Genomic DNA, 21,415 nt, shown 5'->3' on the forward strand with positions numbered 1-21,415 from the left:
CATCCCCTGTGGAGCCTGTGAGGGAGAGCTCAAGATTCTTGGGGAGGGCCATTGGAATCCATCCAGTGTCTTCCCTCTGCCACAGCCCACATGTTGACATGGGCCTGGATGGTGTAGAGATCATCACCAATGCCTCGGGCAGTCACCATGTGCTGCGCAAAGCCCATGCCAGGGTGGACCTGGTGACCATGGCCACCACCAAGGTAGGTAGCTCTGGAACTGCCAGAGCATTGTTTTGTGGAGCGTTCTGAGCCTTCAGTGCCTGGGGTGGGGCTCAGCTGACCTGTCCTTGCCTTCGATTGCTCTTCACAGCTACCTGTCAAGCAGGCACTATTGCCACCTCTGTCGAGAAGGGAGCCAGAAACAGTATCCATCCTGAGTTTCAGTACGCCCAGGGACTGTCCATGCACCAGGGCTCTCATTCTGGGCAGATGGCTGTGATGAGGGGCTGTGCTAGTCAAGCATTCCCAGGCAACTTTAAACCACGGTGGCATCACCTAGAGCTTTAGCCTCTCAGGACCACATCATGTCCTGTGGAGAAGACAATGCCACACTGGGATGCCGTAAAGGGAAGATTGTTATTTTACCTAACACCTGGCCTCCAGGAGAACTGTGAAAAATCATAGCCGCAGGCTCTGTGTCCTTGCTTGCTTGTCCTTTCTGTTGGGATGGGGACACAAATGAAGCCACAGCAGGGCAGACAGTAGAAGAGGGCACAGTGGCTCACCCAGGTATCTCAGTTGGTACCAGTGGCAGGTGAGGTTAAGGAACCACCATTGACAGTTTTACTGTCATCTCTGTCTCTTTCAGAATGGGGGGATCTACCTGCTGGCCAACCAGAAGGGCTGTGACGGTGACCGGCTGTACTACGACGGCTGTGCCATGATAGCAATGAATGGGAGCATCTTTGCACAGGGGTCCCAGTTCTCTCTGGAGGACGTGGTATGAGTGAGCGGGAACACGGTATGGGAGCAGCGTTTGCACTTTCCCAGTCAGCCCCCACACTCAGAGGCCGATTTCCCCCATACCCACGGTGTGGTGAGAGCTCCACAGATGACCTGCCTGGGCTGCTCCCCTTGTCACTTTGTCCCTGGGGCTGTGGTGATGGCTGAACACATGGCAGACGAGAGAAGTGCACTTTTATTGTAGTCACCTGTATGCACAGCCTGGGAAGGAAGACCCCATGGAACATGGCACTGCCTGGGCATGTGCTCAGGGGCAGAGTGAGTAGCAGGCATTGAGATCAGGTGCCGAGGTGACAGAGGACTGGCAGCCACCTGGTTCCTCTGCAGGCTGTGATGGCCTTTTGAATGATTCTAGGGACTGTGGGGAACAGAGGTCCCCTGCTCAGGGAACAGCAAGTGCCCACCTGGTCCTGTGATCAAGGGTTCTGGTTTGTTGCGGACCCCATGATCAGGACCAGCATTTCTGGAAGATTTCTCTAGATAGCACTTGCTAGTGTGAGAAATTTTACCCTAACAGCTCTGAGACTTGGGAGAGCAAAGGAGACCCCATACCCCTGATGGAGAAAGGGCCCTTGAACACATGGAGGGCCAGTGGTGAGGGACAGAGCTGCATGTGACAGAAGGAAGTGACCAGAGATGAAGACCCAGCTGACCGGTCCTCATTGCAGCCAAGCCACCCTTGGGAACAGGAGTCACGATCTTACCGGGGCTCTGCATTCCCTCCGAGAAGCTGGGGGGCTGGGGAGCTGCACACACAACCACCCATAACAGTGCAGATGGGCTGAATTTTATTTTATCTCATTGGATGTTAATTTTCTTTACAGAGAAGAGAGAGCAGATAAGAGTGCCTCTCAGAAATTTGTGTCATTTTTTACTTTTTTCTGGAGGCAAAAAAACAAATCAAATCAGGAGGTCTGCTATTGTCAAAAATGACACCAGGTTGAAAATAGTCCTTATCCCAAATGCTTGTACCGGAAGTGTTTTGGCTTTTTTGATTTTTTCAGTAGCTGCACATACAAAATGAGTCAAGCATGTGGCATGGAGGAGCAGATTCTCCAAGCCTGGAGCAGAATGTGTGTTGCTTCACGCCCTTTGCATCCACAGAGATCTCATGTGATGTTTTCTGCAGCATGGTGGATCGGAGTTAGGGAGGAGCAATTACTGCTCCACCCTCCAGTTACACGTAGCCCAAGGAGAGTCACCTCGAGAGGAATTCTAGGGGTTTTTCTTGCCCAGAAGCAGGCAAGCGTTTAATGGCCTTGGCTGTAGCATTGAGGTCTCCCTCAATCCTTGGAGGTTTTCTAGTTGTTCTTTGAGTGCTGCTTTCCAGGCCACAGTGTCCCAAAGGCCTTCTTGTTCAGTGTTCAGTGACCATAATGTAGAAAGGAGGGCGTGTAGGGAAAGCAGAAACTCATGCCAGCTGCCAAGCACATTCCTCTGTCTCATTTTAGCAACGCTCAGGGTGTCTTTCAGTCCAGGTTGTTTTGGAGGAAACATTTGTCCCTGTCTCCAAAAGTTGTGTCTTGTGCTGTGATTAATGGGTCACCTCCAAATGTCTGAATGTGATGGATGATCTGGTGGCACAAGGGGAGAAGGTTTAGGTTGGCAGCTGGTTTATCCCCTGTCCTTGGGCACCAGGAGTCCACCCACAGATCCTCAAGCCTTGCTAGAAGAGGTGACTCATTCACAGCCAACTCCAATGGTAATGGTCACAGAATCCAGTGGGGAAGAGAAAGGCAGGAAATTGTGACTTCTTTTTCAAATTCCCTCTTTAGGAGGTCCTGACTGCCACATTGGACCTGGAGGATGTAAGGAGCTACAGGGCGGAAATTTCTTCTCGGAACCTGGCGGTGAGGACTCAGTAGAGGCCTGCGTGGGTGCAGGTCCAGGACTCAGAAAATGTCCCCTCCATTGATAAGTGTGGCTGAGGCTGTGGGCCCAGGGTGACAATGCCCATGGAGCATGGAAGATGTGGTTCCGAGAAAACCTAGGCTCCAGCTGTCCTCAGTCATCAGCTGTCTGAGCACTGGGATGTCAGACATGCACAACCAGCTGAGGCAGCAGGAGGTGGGGCTGTAAGGTCCATGCAGGTGAGACAGTGATGCAAGAGGCCTAACCAGCCTGGGAGACTGGAAGCCCTGGGCTGGGGACAACAATGAGGGCAGTATCACCAACAGGCAGCCAAGGCTGACCCCCATGATGGAGTTGGCACGAGGTCTAAGGTATGAGTGAACATGTCCCAGACCCCTGAATGTGAGCATGGCCTTCATCCAACTAGGGGTCCTAGCATTTCTATAGGACTCCAGGTCACTGATTATCATACTGCAGCGATTTTGCAAACATTGCAGAAGTGTGAAGCTGAAGCTTACAGGACCATTTTCTTAATAACAGCTTTATTGAGCTATAATTCTCCTGCCACATGGTTTACCCATTATAGCAAGTTTCTATCATTTTTGTTACATTCATGGAATTGTAACAGTCATATAGTCAAGGTGAGAATATTTCCAGGCCCGAATAGAGCAGTGTCTATGAGCAGCCACTCCTGTCCCCCTCCCTTGGCCTGGTGACCACTAATCTGGTCTCTATCTCTGAGGACCTGTCCATTCTGGACATTTCATAGGAATGGAATCAGACAGTATTTGTTGATTTATATATGGCTTCTTTCACTTTATAGAGTATTTTCCAGTCTTTTGCATGTTATGGTGTATGTCAAGAGGTCATTCCTTTCTTGGCTGAATGTGTTCTCTCGTGTGGGTGGACCACAGTATGTTTAGCCCTTGGACACTAAAGCATTCATGGTATTTGTCAGTAGTAATACTCATGGACAGACTTTTGAGTGGGTGGGAACCTGCTTAGTGTCTTTAAATAGCTGTGTTCAGGAGTGGAGCTGCTGATTCTTCACTGTAGCCTGACCTTCTGGGAGGCCAACAGTATTTTTCAGAGCAGCTGCCTACTTTCTGTCCCCGCTAACAGTTTGTGTGGTTGTGAGCTCTGCACACCCCCACTGGCACTTGTCATCACCTGTTGCTCTTGATTCAAGCTGGCTGGTCTCCTTGTGGGTCTAGTTTGTGTCTCCCTGGCTGGTGGAGTCACAGGCACCTGTGAAGGCTTTTGTAATGCGGATATCTCACTCTATCTTGCATGTCCAATAACAGGCCAGCAGGGTGAACTCCTATCCCCGAGTGAAGGTGGACTTTGCTCTGTCACACCATGAGGACTTGCTACAGCCTGTCACTGAGCCTGTAGAGTGGAAATACCACAGCCCTGAGGAGGAGATAAGGTAGGTGGCTCTCAGTTCTGGGGTCCCAGTGCTTGCATGGCCGTCACCTTCCATCCAGTGATGCCACAGTTTGCATGGGGTTGGGGTTGGCACAGAGCATTTGCAGTGGGTTACAGAGCCTTCCCTTGGGGGAGATCTTGGGCTCAACAAGCTTGTATCTTGTTGGGCTCCACCCCTGGCTCTGCTGTGTCCTTGTGCTGTGTGACCTTAGCATAAAGGGTCTGTCCAGTGTATCACAGATTTCGAAAAAATGCAATGGTCATACTCAACTCCCAAGCTGTCTTCAGAACTAAAATTCCCTAATTCACATGAAGTGCTTACAGCACAGACTGGAACATGGCAGGAGCCTAGTCCCACCTGTCAGCTCCTCTATGTCACTATCCTTGGGGTGGCCACACAGGTGCACAATGAGCCAGGCCTCACTGCTCCACTCTCACCACCCTGATTGCTCTACAGCCTTGGACCTGCCTGCTGGCTCTGGGATTATTTAAGACGCAGCCAACAGGTAAGACATCCAGTTTCTAGCCAGCTCACTGTTCTTCTATTGATTGGTCTGTATTTAACTCTAGAGGAAACTCATAATTTTTTTCCCCATGTTCAGCTGAAAGCATTTATTCACCCTGTCTTGAGGGTAGGGGTAATGTCTGCCTTAACCGGAGGCCGGATGGGTATGGGCAGCTTTGGCTTCTTTGGAGACTTAGCACAACTACCTAGAGGTTGAGAGCTCACTGTCTTGTGCTTTGCCATGCTGCATGTCTGTAGTTTGTTGAGAGTCAGCCGTAGAGAAACCCCCCGTGGAAGTCTCCATCTCTTTAGCCCTCCGGCGCTCATGGGGGATTATTCTCACTGCTGGATGGAGTTGACATCCATGAATGTGGGTCTCCCTGGGATTTGCTGGGCAGAGGTGGGCTGATCTCTCAGTGTGCTGCTTCTCTGAAATTCTGCTAATACCTTGCTTGGTTGGCCCATTCCAGGCGGGGTTTTTCCTGTCCCTGAGTGGTGGTGTGGACAGCGCAGCTACTGCCTGCCTGGTCTATTCCATGTGCCATCAGGTCTGTGAGGCGGTGGCGAGAGGAAGTAGGTGACATCCATGGGACCCAGGGAGCTCCAGGGGTGGGGAGCAAAAATGACAGAGGAGAACCCCAGGCTGATGGAGGGTTTGTGGCTGTGCCCGTTGTCATATCATATTCACCCCAGGGCCATGAAAGCCCCTCACTAGATAAACCAGGTGTGGCCGTGCGTAGAGAGCTGAATCTACCTCCTGCCCTTTGTCAACAGTGTAACCCAGTGAAAGAGCAGCAGCTCTGTGGTTAGACAAACCTAGTCTGATCATCCCCTGGTGTGCAGCAATATTGGAGACAGCCTTAGTGTATGCAGGGGAAAAACACAGTGAAGACATCAGCTGTCAGGGGGATAGCCTGGCCTGGCCATGCAGAAACCCTGGGGATAGATTGAATTAGCTTTGCAGATTCCCTAGTGATGGGCTGGGATTAGTCGTGCAGACAGTTTGTACATAACACTGCCTTTCTGCTTGATCTCCTGGGGGATCCAGATCAGGAAGTGTTGGCTGACATCCGGACCATTGTGGATGAGAGCAGCTATACCCCTCAGGCCCCTCAGGAGCTGTGTGGACGCATATTGACCACCTGCTACATGGCCAGTGAGAACTCCTCCCAGGAAACATGCAGCAGGGCCGGAGAACTGGCCCAGCAGATTGGAAGGTAAATCAGCCCTAATGCTTATCACAACAAGGCACCTGTGAGATGGATCAAGATTGCTATCAACTCTGCCTGTGACAGCTTAGTGTTCAAGATGGGTCTAAGAACTGATCTCTTTTCTACCTTCTTTTAATTGGAGTGGGATTCTAGGAAAACCATATGCTCCCTGCATCCCAGGCATGGCTGTAGATCAGGTGTGCTCCAGCATGGAAGCATAGGAAGTTAGCTCAGCAGAGAGACTTTCCACTTCTGTCCCTTCCTCTATCCCTGGCTGCCTGTGCCAGTGGAGAAGGTAGAGAGAGTACTTTCAGAGAGTCAAGACTTGGTTTCATTCCAAGCTTTCCATTTGTTTGCCTCTTGGGCAAAAAGGACCCGTCTGTTCAGTTTGCTGAGCGTTGCTAGAGCTGCTCCCACCAGCAGTTCCACTCCTAGGTGTACACTCAGGAGAGCTGGAGGCAGGCACCAAACACCCAAATAGTTACTTACCCAAGAAAATCCACAGCAGCACTCTGCACACGAACCAAGAGATGCCTGTTCGTTCCATTGTCCATACAGTGGAGTCTATCCAGTCATAAAAAGGAATGATGCACTATGCCTACTGCACCATGGAAAAACAATGAAATCATTGTGCTGAGTAAAGGATGCAAGGCCACAGTTATGTGACTGCATTTGTTATGAAATATCCAGATTAGGCAAATCCATTGACTGAGAAAGCAGATTAGTGGTTTTCAATCCATAGCTTGAGAAGGCAGATTAATGCCTGGGGCTGGAGGAGGCAGGAGCAGGGCATGACTGTGAACAGGGCCAGGGTTTCCTTTTGAGTGGTGATGTTCTGGATAACAGTAAAGGCTGCACATCACTATGAGTCTTCTAAAGACTACTAACGATCGCACACTTTCCAGTGGTCACAGTGGCAAGTGTTATGTGTCTTCCACATAGACACACACACTTGCCATTTTTCTTTCCAGCTACCACATCGGTCTCAACATTGACCCAGCCGTGAAGGCCATTGTGGGCATCTTCAGTCTGGTGACAGGGAAAATCCCTTTGTTTTCAGCTCATGGAGGAGGCAGCAGGGAAAACCTGGCTTTGCAAAATGTACAGGTAAGGTGCCCAGAACCAGGGCCATTGTCCCTTCCCAGGTTGGGAGGGGCAGTGATAGCCCTGGCAACAGCTGGTGATGAGTTAGCAATGTGGGTCTCTTGCTAGACGCCGAGCACACCTATAAGTTTCTGTATAGATACTACTGTGTGTATGAGAGAGAGCACAATGACATATCTTAAGTGTAAGTATGCACATGTATACATAAATGTGAATGAAGTGTGTGAATGTGTAAGTATGCAGAATGTAAAAGTATGCATCCATGTGTATGGGTACATTAGTGTGTTGAGCATTGCCCAAGTGAGAGTGTGTATTGTATGTGCAAAAGTATATGAACATTTGTGTGTGTAAATGTGTTAGCAGGTCTGTATGAGTGTATGTCTGAACACATGGATTTGTATGTTCAGGGATGTGTGCAGAAGTATAGACATATATGCATGAGTGTATGAGTGTGCCCACATGCATAAGTGTATGTGAGCTTGTGCATGAGTGTGGGAAAGCAAGGGAGCATGTGTAGGACTGCAGAGGCATGTACATGAGTATATACAGAAGTGTGTGCATGAATGTGAGCACTAGCAGAGTGTGTGTGTGTGTGAATAAGTGTGTGTGCGTGCATTTCTTCTATAGAGAAGCCAGGCCTGTCCTGGGCCGCTGTGGTGGAAGTGGATTCTGTTCAGCAGTAGAAGGAGACACTAGGTTTGTACTGCATGGGACCATGATGTCTCTGTCCCTTCCCTTGTGTGCATGAAAATCCCCTTTTGAGAAGTGCCAGTAGTAAAAGGGGTAAAGTGAGGTGTCTAAGTCTTGTCTCTAGCTCACTGTCACTTAAATCCATCACTGAAGTTCCTTCCGTCATCCCAGGTTCCAGAGATGGAGGAGCTGGGACCCTCCGTGCTCACATGGGTACTGCTGGGGAACTCCAGAAATGCCTTGAGATTTTCCTCTGAGAGCTGGAAAGCCCCAAACATTTTTGGAGCATTGTTGGGAAACCTTCCTCCTGTTCTAGGGTGGAGCCAGCGGTGTGTACCCTCCTGTATTCCCACTGCAGAGTAATTCTTTCTTTCTGCTGTGTTTTCCAGGCTCGGATCAGGATGGTCCTCGCCTACCTGTTTGCCCAGCTGAGCCTCTGGTCCCGGGGTGTCCGTGGAGGGCTTCTTGTGCTTGGATCTGCCAACGTGGATGAGAGGTGTGTGTGATCCCACTGTGGTAGGCTCCTGGGCATCCTGACTCTACCTCAGGCAGTGTTTCCTCAATCTTTTGGCACCAGGGACTGGTTTGATAGAAGATAATTTTTCCACAGATTGGGATTGGAGGATGATACCAGGATGATTCAAGGATACTGTATTTATTTCTATTATTACTCACCATAACATATGATCAGTGGGAGCTCTGAGTTTGTTTTTTTTTTTCAACTAGGTAGGTGTCCCATCTGACGATGATGGGCGTCACTGACACCTGAAGTGTGTTGCTTAGGTCCAGTCTGCTCCATAATCTTATTTTGGTGGCTATTACTGCAGAAAACTCTGCCTCATAAAGACAGGATGTTGAAAATGGAAGCAGGCTTTTCAGTGCTTCTGTAACAATTTCAGGATATTTTGTCTTGACTTTAATGTGGAACATACGGATATTTGAAGTTATTTCAAACATACTTTGAAGGACACTGTCATTTTCAGTCTCAGGCAGTTGATCCTCTTCTAACCAGATGAAATTGATTCACCTGGCTTATTCACACATGTCTCATGGTTGGGAAATAATGCTCAAGTTCTTTTGAAAGATGAGATAGGCACTCGTACAGTAGTAGAAAGAAAGAAGGCCCTGGTTTAGTCTCTTTCAAAATCTCTGCTAATGTTTGAAATACATATTTTTTAAAAATCAGTGTTCACCATTGCCACATAATTTCAATTTGGCTTTGAATGCAGCCAATTTATCTGCCAACTTGAACACAGTTGTTATTCTCTCCTTAAGTGACAGATTGAGTTCACTGAGCAGGTTGAATATGTCACACAAGTAAGTGAGTTTTGAGACTTATTGTGTATCACTGAAAAATGCTGCCAGTGATGACTGTTTTTCTAAAAGAAATTTTTAGGGCAGCTCTCACAACTGAAAAATTCTAACCAGTGATATTCTTTTAGACAGTTATCTCACTTCTGTGTATAAGAGAAGATGTGTGCACCCTGCATCCATCTCCTCATAGACATGGATTTTTGGTCACATCCTACAAAACATTGTTATGTTCAGGTGATATTTTTGGCTAACCAGACTTTCTATATGGATGATATAGACTCATGAACTCACATTCTGAAGTGACCTCTTTGATTTGCGTTGTGAAACCAGGAAGTTGCTCCATAATGGCAGCTGCTCCATCCATGCATATACTGACACAAAGTGACCATTTCAGTTTTCTTGATATATTATAATCGTTTGAAGACTTAAATAGTTCTGAATCTATGGTGTTGGTTGGCCACAAAAGTGCACCTAATATGTCTTCATACACATCCTCCTGAAAAAGAGGTCCCACAAAAACAAGCTTTATTATCAACATTGGTAGACTCATCAATCTGAATTTTCTACCACCGTGGCTCATTAATCCTGCCTCAGAGTTGCTCCACAGAGTTGCTCTTTTGCTGTTTCATCAGTTTGCCTAGCTATGATGCTAGCCAAAAGAGTAACATGTGCCACCTTTTAAGCCACAGTGTCTCCTAAAAGTTTGCAATGAATGTCCTTAGCCGCAGGCCAGATCACTCTCCACCAGTAGTAAAGGGATTCCTAGCGTTAGCAATGCAGTCAGCCACTAAGCCTGATGCTGTCAGTGCTGGCACATTTGGTTAAGGGCCTTCAATAATTACTTCTGTTTTTCATGTTCACATTTTTTTTCTTTTGAAATACTCCAAAGACTTGTCTTTTAATGCAAGATACCTTTTCTTCACATGGAGAAGCAGTTACTAAGATTTTACAGCTTTGTTGGATAGCTGGTTGCCACATACTATAGAAAGCAGGCTCAGAGAATGTAAATCACTTGTTGGAGTGAACCTGTAATTTAAGTAACACTCTTGGAACTTTCTTTAAAAGACAACTTTGTTTTTGTTGCCAGCCTTAGCCTTTTCTGCTGTGTCATCATTGGGTCTTCCCTGCTTTTCAAAGCAGCTGTCCAGTGACATTTGTTTTTGACTCATTTTGGCTAGAGTTAGCCTGTGGGCTTACAACATCTGTGACTGAAACAATTGCACAGTGCAGAAAAGAAGTGCACATGGAAGTGGTAAATAAAATAGCTGGTGGGCTACACGTCGACTAAAGGATTAGTTTCTGACTTACATCTTGCCAACAGATGCAGCTTGTCATTTGCCAATCACTGATAGTCTTGATATGAATCTGTAGGCAATTGATTATTGTCCCCGTACAATCAAAATTGTCTATTAGTTTTAATCTGTATTTGAGCCATTTCTCAGTGCTAGCTTCACAGCATCAGCTCCACCTTGCGTCACTGGGGGTTACATTTCTATAGAGAACACGCAGCCTAGATCTCTCGCATGTGCATGGGTAGTAGGGTTTGCTGTCCTATGAGAATATAATGCCACTACTAATCTGACTAGAGGTGGAACTCAGATGATAATGTGGGCCGTGGGGAGCAGTTGTAAATATGATGAAGCTTCATTTGCTTGCCTATTGCATACCTCCTGCTGTGTGGGCCTGGGGATTGGAGACTTCATCCTACAGGCTCTGATCAGTACATGTCCTGTCTGTGAAATATACAAGGAGGAGAGTCATGGAAGTTTGGTACGCATCGCATCATTGTTTCTGCAGAATGACTGGAGCATGCAGATTAGCCTGATGCTGCTCTCTCTGACTCCAGCCCAAACCAGCTCCGGCACCTGTGTCATCCATCCTGTGGTCCTTCTTTCCTGTGGCCAGTGTGACTGTATCCCCACTAGCTATGTGTGGGCTTGCCTCCTTTTCCTGGCTTCTCCACTACACTGTACATCATTTCTTTGCCTCTTATTTTCACCTCGAAACCAGATAGTTCATTTTGATGGACACTGAAAATATTCTCTTTCTCATTGTGCTTTCTTGTTGAAAGAAAATACCTCCAGATGCTGTTTTATCTCCAGATAAAATTCAAGCTGCTAGCAGTGGAGGATGGGAGATCTTCCTTAGATTCAGTTTCCCGACTTCTCTTAAGTGAGCATCTCTTCCTCTCAACTGTTCTCTTGGCTGTTCTTAGTTTCTTCTTATGAGCTGAGAAAGTTGTAAAACTGTCATTTATTAGCCTTTGCACTGATCTATCTGTCTGTCAGCTAACCCACCACCTGTCCATCTGTCTATTCATCTGTCCATCCACTCATTCATGCATCCAAGCACCCACCATCCACCTGCTCATTCACTCATCCTCTTGCCTGTTCACCCATCCATTCATCCACTCATCCATCCATCTACCTATCTACCTGCTCCTACACCCTCCCACCAAGCATCCATGTGCACATCCATTCTTCATGTTTATCTATAATGTGTTGTACTGTCTCTAGTATCTTTGCATGTCTGCAAATGTATTCTATTTTTATTTACTTTTGAAGCATATTTCTTTAATATAAAACCGACACTATATCTGCTAAAAATGCTTGCCCTCTATGCCTACTTTGTTAATTCTCCTTTCCTTTGCCTCCAGTGCTTGTGTTAGGGTATTATTATTATTATTACTGGTACCAGCAATTGAATTCAGTGCTTGCTGGGCAAGCACTGTACCACTGAACTGTATCCCCCGGCCCAAGGGCATTATTTGTTTGATGGGGATGTAGAGGAATCAGATATGCTCTGAGCCCTGACATAATGGAGAATACAGTTTTACTTTTGTAGATAAACAAGGATTTGACCTGTTGTAAAATTATTATAACATTTTCTCTTCATAACTTTTACCCATTATATTTTGGTATTTAAAATTTTACCAAAACTTGAATATTTTTCCCAAGGTAGTTGCACTCTGAGCATGTACAGATTTTAGCATGTACCATATACTGCAGTGACTATTCAGAGAGGAAAATAAATACTCAAATGATTTGAGAATAAACATAATTAACTCTGATCTAATGTTGTTCTACTGAGGGCCACTAATCAGAGAGCATTATGAAGTCAACAGATATGTGGACATTTTATCTTAGTTGATTGACTGTGGACTGAGTGGATTGTAAATCCGAGGTGTATGTTTGTCTTCGAGTTGTTGGATGCCTTGATGGAACAAGAATGCTTACTAATTAAGAAGTGCCCTGTTAAGTGACCTATATGTAGACAATAAAGAAACATCTCAGAACATCTATTAGACATTCATCTTTTTTATCATCTTTTTCTGATAAGCCTTCCTTATAAGTAGACAGGTTCTCTAAGATTAAAAAAACTTTTATTATGTTTTAGTTGTGTTTGTTCTGTCCTGTCGGTTTCACATTTTTGTTGTGTCTGTTTATGTTTTCTGCCTTCTCCATCTGTTCATGCATTATGCTCTTCTCATTCCATAATAGCCATTACTATTTTTCTTTATATTCTGGAATAGAATCTCAAGTTTATAATTTTCTATAGTATTGTAAGATTTTTCTTTTTCTAAATTTTAATTTTCTAATTGCTTCTAATTCTAATTTTTCATTCAGTTGCATTCCTGTTGGTTCCTTTTTTTTTTTTTTGGTGGTACCAGGGATCGAACTCATGACCTCGCGCTTGCCAGGCAGGAGCTTATGCTGCTGAGATGAATCCCCAGCCCCAATCCTGTTGGTTCTTTTGTCAGGTACTTGTTGAACAACTATTGTATTTCAGGCATTCTTCTTGGTGTTGTGAACAGAACAGAGGAAGAATTCCTGTGTTACTTTAATAGAAACAAACAGATAATAGCAAAACCAATAGTGTATATATATCCATGAAACATCTACAGAGAAAATCAAAGTAAGGAAAAGGAGTTTGGAAGTTTTGTGAGTCTGCAGGTCTAAGGTTGGTCAGGGAAGGCCTCTCTGAGAAGCACTTTTGTAAAGGCCTGCAGGCAGTGAGGGTGGGAGTGTGGTTCAGATACAGCCTGTGCAGATATCCTGGGGTAAGACCGCAGCAGGAGGGAGGACCAGTCCTAGCAGCCCAGGAATCCTCAGAATGAGGGATGGGAGACCTGCTAGGGCAGGCCCAGGAGAGAGTTCAGAGTCGGCTCTTCCAGAAGTTGACTTTGAAGAGTGCAGGAACAAGGGCGGGCACTGTCTTGTATTCAGAAGCTGGTGTGACAAGGCGAGCAGAGGGGCACTGCGGAGGGGGAGGTGAGAGCAGGAGCCAGGTGAAGGCTGGCTCTGTAGGGAGCCCACACACGCATCCACAGCACTGGGAAGGCTTTGGGAGAGAGGGGATATGACAGTACCTTGGAGACAGGAGCATGAGAGTCTCCTGCTGGGTGCTGGGGATGCCCAAGCCTGTTTGCTGGCCCAGACTGTTCCCTGCCTCTCCCCCTTGCAACCTTTCCTATCCGTGCAGCCTTCTCCAGGACCCCAGAGTCTGCCAGGCTTCTGGATTCTAGGCTTCTGGAAGAAGTGAGTCTGCACTTGGCCAGAGTGGGAAGACTTTGCAGGACTGGAGTACCCTTGGGAATCAATCTCAATCTCTCTCTGTCTCTGTCTCTGTCTCTGTCTCTGTCTCTCTCTCTCTCTCTCTCTCTCTGTCTCTCTCTCTCTCTCTCTCTTTCTCTTTCTCTCAGTCTCCTCGGCTACCTGACCAAGTACGACTGCTCCAGTGCAGACATCAACCCCATCGGCGGAATCAGCAAGACTGACCTGAGAGCCTTCATCCAGTTCTGCATGGAGCACTTCCAGCTCCCCGCGCTGCAGCGGTGAGTATGCACCCCCTGGGCTGGGGCTGGGGCTCAGGCCACCAGGCCGCTCACCTCACTTGGCCTCCGTGCATAGCTCCACGTCCCCTGGTGAGAGCAGCTGCCCTTCCTCTACCGTTCCTCAGCCAGGTCACCCTGTCTGTCATTGCCCGGCCAGGTGGTGGTCTGTGTCTGCCTCCTGCCTTTGCCGCCTCTTTTCCACCAATTTGACGTAGAAGACACCCTTGCAAGCACTGGTACTCAAGGATATTTCCTTTTTCTTCCTTTCTTTCCCATTATTGGGGCTGGAACCTAGGGTTTTCCTATTGAGCTACATCCCCAGCCCTTTATTAATTTTTTTTTTTATCTTGAGCTAGGGTCTGGCTAAGTAACTAAGTTGTTTAAAGGGCTCAAACTTGTTATCCTCCTGCCGCAGCCAGGATGACAGTTGTATACCACCATGCCTGGTTTGTGTTGTATCGTGTTTTGTTTTGCCCTGTGGTATGGGGAATTGAAATCGGGGCTTTACACCGAGCTACATACCCAGCCCTTTTCTTTTTTTTTTTTTAATTTTGAGACAGAGTCTCACTAAATTGCTAAATTATCTTGGCTGGGATCCTCCTGCCTCAGCCTCCCAGAATACTGGGATTATAGGTAAAATTTATTTTTACCCAAGGTACTATATGATGACTTAAAGAGTTAAATAGCCCTAGCAAGTTTATAACAATAGCAAAACAATTCTTGTCCCAATTTTCCTTATCCCAAATTTCTTATCTCTCTAGGCTATGGATTTTAATTTTGTAATTTCTTATTCTAGTGTCCACATCTTTCCCTCTTTTTTTATTTTCATTTTTTATTTTACTTTATTTTCTGGTTCTGGGGCTTGAACTCAAGACCTGTCCCCTTGCCAGGCCGGTGCTGGCCACTGAGCCGTATCCCCAGGCCCACTTTTTTTTTATTTTAATTTTTTTCTTTGTTTGTTTTGTGAGACAGTGTCTCACTATTTAGTCCAGGCTGGCCTCAAACTTCATGACAGTCCATCTGCCTTGATGCCCTGAGAGCTGAGATTATAGGTGTCCATCACCATACCTAGCTCCTAACTGTGTTTCTTGATTGATTTAATACCTGAAGCCAGTCTAGGCCTTTCCCACATCGTTCCTGCATGGGGAATGCCCTTCTGCTTGCTGTCTTCCCTGGTGACTTGGAGTTGTCACAAGGGAATATATTGCCAGCCACATGTGGGTGGAGGCCAGGGTGCTCCTAGGCATCCGCAGGGCACGGGGAGCCCTGTCCTCAGACAGATGCTGTGCTGTGCCTCCCATCAGGACACCATGCACCATGAACCTCAGCTGTACTCTGCAGGCAGTGGCCACCTGCTGGGGGACAGTGGGTCTGGGGTTCCCCACTGACAACGAGCACAGCAGCAGCCTGGTGATTGTCCTCTGTGTCTTGGTCACAGCATCCTCTCAGCGCCAGCCACCGCAGAGCTGGAGCCCTTGGCTGATGGTCAGGTGTCCCAGACAGACGAGGTAATGGGATGACTGTCACAGTGCCTTTTCCCCTTGTCCCTGACTCGGGAGGGATTTTCTTTGCTCCGTGAAACCTTGGAGAAGATTCGGGCACCTCCTGTTTCACACTGGCCTTGAATCATCAGGGCCGCCAGCCATAGTTCACAGCTTTAATGAAGACGTCTCTGGGGACTGACCCTCCAGCCTCCTTTGAACACAAAAGATTGACTTCTGTATTTTCTTCTAAAAGTTTTAGCCCTTACATTCAGGTCTGTGGTCTTACTGTGTCAACTCTTGTGTATGGCGTGAGGTTAAGGTCCACTTTGTTCTCATGCCTTTACTGGGTTGAAGGGATTTTTCAAAGGATTATTTTTGTGCATGTCAGTGTAGAGGATCAACCCAGAGTCTCAAGCATGTGAGGCCACCCCAACTTTGTAGGGTTCAGTGTTTTAGCGCTCGTGAGATGAGGGCTCTTCAGTGCTGCTGGGAAGTTGGTCTGCAGTGTCCCCTAGCCCCTGACCCTTGCTGCTGGTATCTGCTGTTCTCATACCAAAAGTGCAGTATTAAAGTCTCCACCTGCTATTGTTGCATTGGAGGAGCTAAGATATCACCCTAGGAAATCTGTACTTCATGCAAAGAAACCAAATACACAGCTTCTTGTGCCCAGAACCTGTTCAGTGCCAGGGATTCCACAGGGGAGAAACATGTGGCTACTGATCTTAAAATGCTGATGTTCCCTGGAGGTGATAGACAAGAAGGATTTAACCAGGATGGCCCGTAGGCTATAAGTGCTTTGGATGTAAGAGAGACAGAGGTGATAGCAGTGTTCTTATATGTGGGTCAGAACAGGGCCCTGGGAAGGTGACATTGGGACTGAGGCCTGAGGGAATGCCAGCATGGCCAATTGGGCCACATCACTGCAGACCCCACAGTTACTGGCCAGAGGCGAGGGCCCAGTTGCTGTGGACTATTGAAGGCCAGTGTCACTGTCACTGTGGTGATACTCTGGGGCTTGGCAGCTGTGACAGTGGAAAAGGCAGTGACTGGTGTGAGCCATGGTATGGAGCTGATCCTTTCAAATGTGTCTTGAAGCATTCATGGTTCGGCTCCATGATGTTGGCAGCGTCACCTCATCTCAAGGTCCTTAACTTAATGACAGCTGTCAAGACCCCTTTTTCCAAATAACATCACAGGAACCTGTGCTCAGGAGATGAACATGTCCTCTGGTGGCCACAGGTCCCCTCTGTAGTCCTCAAACCCAATATCTGGTTCTTGGTCATGTTTCCAAATCACACCACCTGTTTAGCCAGCCAGTGCTGGGAAGTAGTACTGTCCTCTGCTTCAGGCCCTAGGGAATCTTCTCATACCCTGAGCCTCCAGTGCCCACCACTGAGGAACAATGTGGTCCCTTCAGGCTCTAGCTCATGGTGTCCTATAATGGATCTCTGTCCTCTGCAGGATGACATGGGGATGACATACTCAGAGCTCTCTGTGTACGGGAGGCTCAGGAAGATAGCGAAGGCGGGGCCCTACAGCATGTTCTGCAAGCTCCTCACCATGTGGAAGGACACCTGTACCCCACGACAGGTGAGGCTACACATGACGTCCTGCAGAGAAGGCCAGCAGGCAAAGCTGTGTGTGCGGCAGTCCACTGAGCCTGCTGGGTCCCATGCAGTAATACTTCCCATTGCTCGCTTTTCATGAGCTCGGGGCCTCAGTTTGCCCTGAGTTAACGCCAGTGAGTCTCAGCTATACCAGGTGCACACATGCACCAAGCCCCTGCTTCTGCAAGGGCAGCATAGAGGCAGGTCAGAATGTGGTACTGTGCATTCTGTTCATTGTGAGCCTTGTTGGACAGAAGTGTACAGATGTGCTGATCCCTTGGCAACTCATGAAACATGTTTGTGGGCCCACTCGGTGTCCCAAAACACAGCAGGGTTGGACCCGGGGACTCCACCCCTCAGCCCTGGCACTGTCCTTTCTTCCACCAGGGAAGCCCATGCACAGGGCTGTCAGCCACTAGCTGCTTTCTTACATTGTCCAGTGTGAGAATTCTGACTTCAGGTCTTTCTGGACTCGCTTACTTGAAACCTGTGTGTCATGCTCCCACCAGGTGGCTGACAAGGTGAAGCGATTCTTCTGGAAGTACTCCGTGAACAGACACAAGATGACCACGCTCACACCTGCCTATCACGCGGAGAACTATAGCCCTGATGACAATAGGTTTGATCTGCGGCCCTTCCTGTACAATACACGCTGGCCGTGGCAGTTCCGGTGCATTGAAACTCAGGTGTGTCACTTGCCAAGTGCCTTTCTCTGTGTGTAGCGGGCATGAGCTTTGGGGATCAAGAACTTCTCTCTGCACAGAGGTCTTTTTTTTTTTTTTGTATTGGGAATCAAACTGATAACTTCACACTTGCCGGGCAGGCACTTATGCCGCTGAGCTAAATCCCCGGCCCCAGAGGCATATTTTACTATGCTCATTTCTGCAAAGGAGCAAGTATATGGGAAGGTTTTTGTTTTTTTAAATTTTTTTGGTCTTTTTCGTTTTTATCGGTACCAGGGATCGAACTCACAACTGCCTGCTTGCAAGGCAGGCGCTTATGCGGCTGAGCTAAATCCCCACCCCCTCCTTTTTAATTTCTTAATGGACAAAAATTGCATATATGTGCTTATGGTATGCAGCATGATACTTGGAAATACCACATGCTATTTAAAATATAGTGTAATTTTTTAGAAATTTATGCAGTAAAACCACATTGCCATTAATCCTCCCCAAATACTGCCCCTCACTTCAAGCATACCTATTCCATCATTCCTGGCACTTTCTGAAGCAGTCCTGGAAGTCCTCTCCATGGGTGTCTCTTAGTTGTGCTGTCACAGCTGCCTTGGTGCCTTGAACTAGTTCAAAATGTTTATCTTTCGTGGTGATTCTGGCTTTGGGGAAGAGCAGAAGTTGTGTGGTGCCAGGTTTAGTGAACAGGTAGATGAGGACACATCGTAATATTTTTCCTTTCTTCTTCCTCCTCTTCTTCTCTTCTTCCTCCTCCTCCTTCTTCTCCTCCTCCTTCTCTTCCTTCTTCACTTCCTCTTCCTTCTCTTCCTCCTCCTTCTCTTCCTCCTTTCTTTCTTCTTACCTGCCTCTCAGCATGAAAAGTCAGTATTTTTAAGATCAAATCTCATGAAATTGGACATCCAAAACTATTTCAAAAAGTGGCAAAAGCAGTGAGATAAAGGTATTCAAAGTAAGGGAGAGTATTTTAAGGAGCATTAATGGCAGTGTTGTGTTTTATTGTAATAATTTGTAAAATGTTCACCGTGTCTCCTAATCAGCCCTTGTATATACTCATTGTGGAGTGCCTAAGTCAAACAACATGTATCAACTCTCTCTCTTTTTTTGTCTTTTTCTTTTTTACTGATCCTGGGGATCGAACTCATGACCATACACTGGCAAGGCAGGTACTTATACCACTGAGCTAAATCCCCAGCCCCTCAACTCTCTTTTTGAAATAAGAACGCTTAAAGTCTACTTTAGTCATAGTTTTCTGTGTACAGTGCATTGTCATTAGCTCCAGTCTCCGTGTGGTGTAATATTCTTTCCTTTTTTCTTGTTTTTTAATCGGTACCGGGAATCGAACTCATGCCCGCCTGCTTGTAAGGCAGGTTTTTATGCCGCTGAGCTAAATCCCCAGCCCGTTGTGTGGTGTAATTTATCATTGAACGTCTCCCTTCTGCCTCACTGAAATGTTGCAGCCTTTGAGCACCGTCTCCCCTGTCCTCTCGCTTAGTCCCTGGGAACCACAATTCCCCACTCTACTTTCTAGAAAGAGTATAATATCTCTAGATTCCATGTATGGATGAGACCCGGTGATATTTGTCTTTCTGGGCCTGGCTTGTTTCACATAGCCTAATGTCCTTTCAGTGTGTCAAAGTCATTTCAAACCACAGGATGCCCTTCTTTTGAAGGCAGAATAGTATTCCATTGTGTAGATAGGCTGTGTTTCCTGTAGCCATGCGTCCCCAATGGACTCTGAAATTCCCATCTTTGGGTGTTTTTCATAGCGGTTGTGCGAATTTCCAAGTACATCTGGAGTGAATCGGCGTTCAGCATGTGCTATTTTTGAGTGTGCCGCACTTACTAGCATTGAGTGTACTAAAGTTAGTAGCCGTGTATCACTTTATCAGAGTGGTGCCAATCACTGTCACTTCCAAACAGCTGAGTCTCCAGATGGCTACGCGTCTTTTAAACCACCCCATTTTCCCTTTTACTAATTAATAGTAGAATAAGGGAAGGACTGATAAAGTCACTACAAAAATAAGTGTAGGTCTTCCTTTCCTTCCCTTTTTTAGGTCCAGTGCAGATCCACAGGGAGCAAGTTAGATGTGACCTATTTCTAGCCCAGGGGAGATGGCCAAATAGTGGCCTACGGACCGTGTAGGCGGTGTAAAAATGGCGAACTGTAGAGTGCTCTGTGCGGCCACAGTCTCAGAAGGCTGGAGGAGCCTTTGACAGCCTTACAGTCAGCAGAGGTACCCTGAGCAGCTGATGTGCAGACTGAAGGTGGGACCAGGCGGACACTATGTGCTGTCTACAGGGGTGTTGCTCCCCACCCCCAGGGCCTCAGGCAATGTCTGGGGATACGTTGAGTCATCATAGGATGCAGTTAGTGCTGTTGGCATCTAGCAGATAGAGTGCAGGGATGCTGTGGACATCCTGCCATGCCCAGAATGCCACCTTCACCTTCTCCCAGCAGAGAGGGACCCCAACCTTTGTGCCAGGGTGCTGATGTTGAGGACTGACCATGGGGCTGAAGTCTTTGGGAATTCTTACTACAACAAGGAGATTCTGTGACCTGCTGATTTGCTGGAAGGGAGGGTTCTAGTAGAAGTCAGTGAGAAGCAAAGGGCTGGGCAGAAAGATGCTGCTGCCCTGCATCCCCACTGCTCCTGGATGAACCCCACACCTGGCCACAACAGTGAATGTCCACCTTCTGGGCCATCCTGCATCCCAGCAGACCTCTAGGAAGGGGACAGCTGAGCCTCAAGGACAGGCTGGGCATTGGGTCACCCAGAGCAGGAAGCAAGAGCCTTGCCCAACTCTGGCTTCTTTAACAGAAGTTCAGAGCTTGGCTCCTACCTAGAAATAAAGAGTTCAAGATAAAATCACCTGTCATCTTCTCATACCCAGTGACCTCCAGAAAGCTGCCATCCCCACTGTGATTTCAGCAGATACCATTTGGTAACCTGGGTTCTCAGTGCCAGGGATGCGGGCCACTATCCATCGGCTGCACAGGTGTTGAGTCTGCATGGTGACTGTGGACTTCTCTCTTCAGGTTCTACAGCTTGAGAAGAAAGCGATGCAGGACCTGGATGGCCCAGACTGAGGTTCATACCTTCCTGAGGCCTTTTTCCTTATGATCCTTACTGTGATGTCAGCACAATTGGAGGCCAAGGGGAGCCTCATGTGAATCAGTTTTATTTCATGTTTGGAGCCAGAGGGGTCTTTTTCATTGTAAGTCCTTCAAGAGAAGCTAAAATAAAGTAAATATGTTCTTTAATCCTAATAAGCAACCCTGCTTTTCTATCTACTTCAGCCTTCAACAGCATCACAGCCCTCAAGGGGTAGAGATGCTTCAAAGCCATTAGTGCAAGGTGTTCCTGAGCAGAAAGCAGGCAAACCTCCCCTCCCACTCATCTCTGGTTTCCTGTCCTGCTTTCCAGAAGGTTCCAGAGATGGTCCCTGCAGACCCTCCTTGCTATAAATCTGGGAACCAATCGTTTTTATACTTGTACAGGAAAATGACCTGAGGGCCTCATAGCTGAGTGCCCCCATCATAGGAGACCTTAGCAGGGCCTCTGGGTCCTCATGGCTGAGTGCCCCATCTCAGGAAGCCTCAGCAGGAGGTCTGTAGTTCTTGGCTTTAGGCCTTGAAGAGGAGCAGGGCCTGGGTCTTACCATCCTGGGCCATAGATGTGTTGAAGTCAGATGGGAATCTCTATCTCCAGAGGGTAACTTGGTGAGCCAG

The 21,415-nt window shown here is 47.3% G+C and overlaps 1 protein-coding gene across 4 annotated transcripts in view; it reads left to right on the top strand.

The window, feature by feature from the left end:
• The window catches only part of Nadsyn1 (NAD synthetase 1), a 39,106-nt gene extending 18,150 nt beyond the window's left edge, over positions 1-20,956 (top strand). For 2 of the 4 annotated variants that reach the window (XM_063227702.1, XM_023564434.2), the window contains 14 exons: positions 86-203; positions 811-942; positions 2,741-2,815; positions 4,121-4,245; positions 4,702-4,750; positions 5,220-5,322; positions 5,798-5,966; positions 6,932-7,067; positions 8,144-8,250; positions 13,771-13,902; positions 15,341-15,410; positions 16,848-16,976; positions 17,503-17,679; positions 20,723-20,956. In XM_063227702.1, the coding sequence (XP_063083772.1) occupies positions 86-203; positions 811-942; positions 2,741-2,815; positions 4,121-4,245; positions 4,702-4,750; positions 5,220-5,322; positions 5,798-5,966; positions 6,932-7,067; positions 8,144-8,250; positions 13,771-13,902; positions 15,341-15,410; positions 16,848-16,976; positions 17,503-17,679; positions 20,723-20,773 (1,573 nt within the window). In that variant the 3' untranslated portion in view covers positions 20,774-20,956. Of the gene's footprint in view, positions 1-85; positions 204-810; positions 943-2,740; positions 2,816-4,120; positions 4,246-4,701; positions 4,751-5,219; positions 5,323-5,797; positions 5,967-6,931; positions 7,068-8,143; positions 8,251-13,770; positions 13,903-15,206; positions 15,411-16,847; positions 16,977-17,502; positions 17,680-20,722 lie in introns of those variants that run through there. The other 2 variants (XR_010040169.1, XM_063227703.1) reach the window with 2 other exon arrangements.
• Positions 20,957-21,415: the final 459 nt, after the last annotated feature.

The sequence above is a fragment of the Cavia porcellus genome, unplaced genomic scaffold, assembly GCF_034190915.1.
Source record: "Cavia porcellus strain 051 isolate PalLab524CR breed Dunkin Hartley unplaced genomic scaffold, mCavPor4.1 scaffold_17, whole genome shotgun sequence".
Taxonomy (NCBI): Eukaryota; Metazoa; Chordata; class Mammalia; order Rodentia; family Caviidae; genus Cavia; species Cavia porcellus.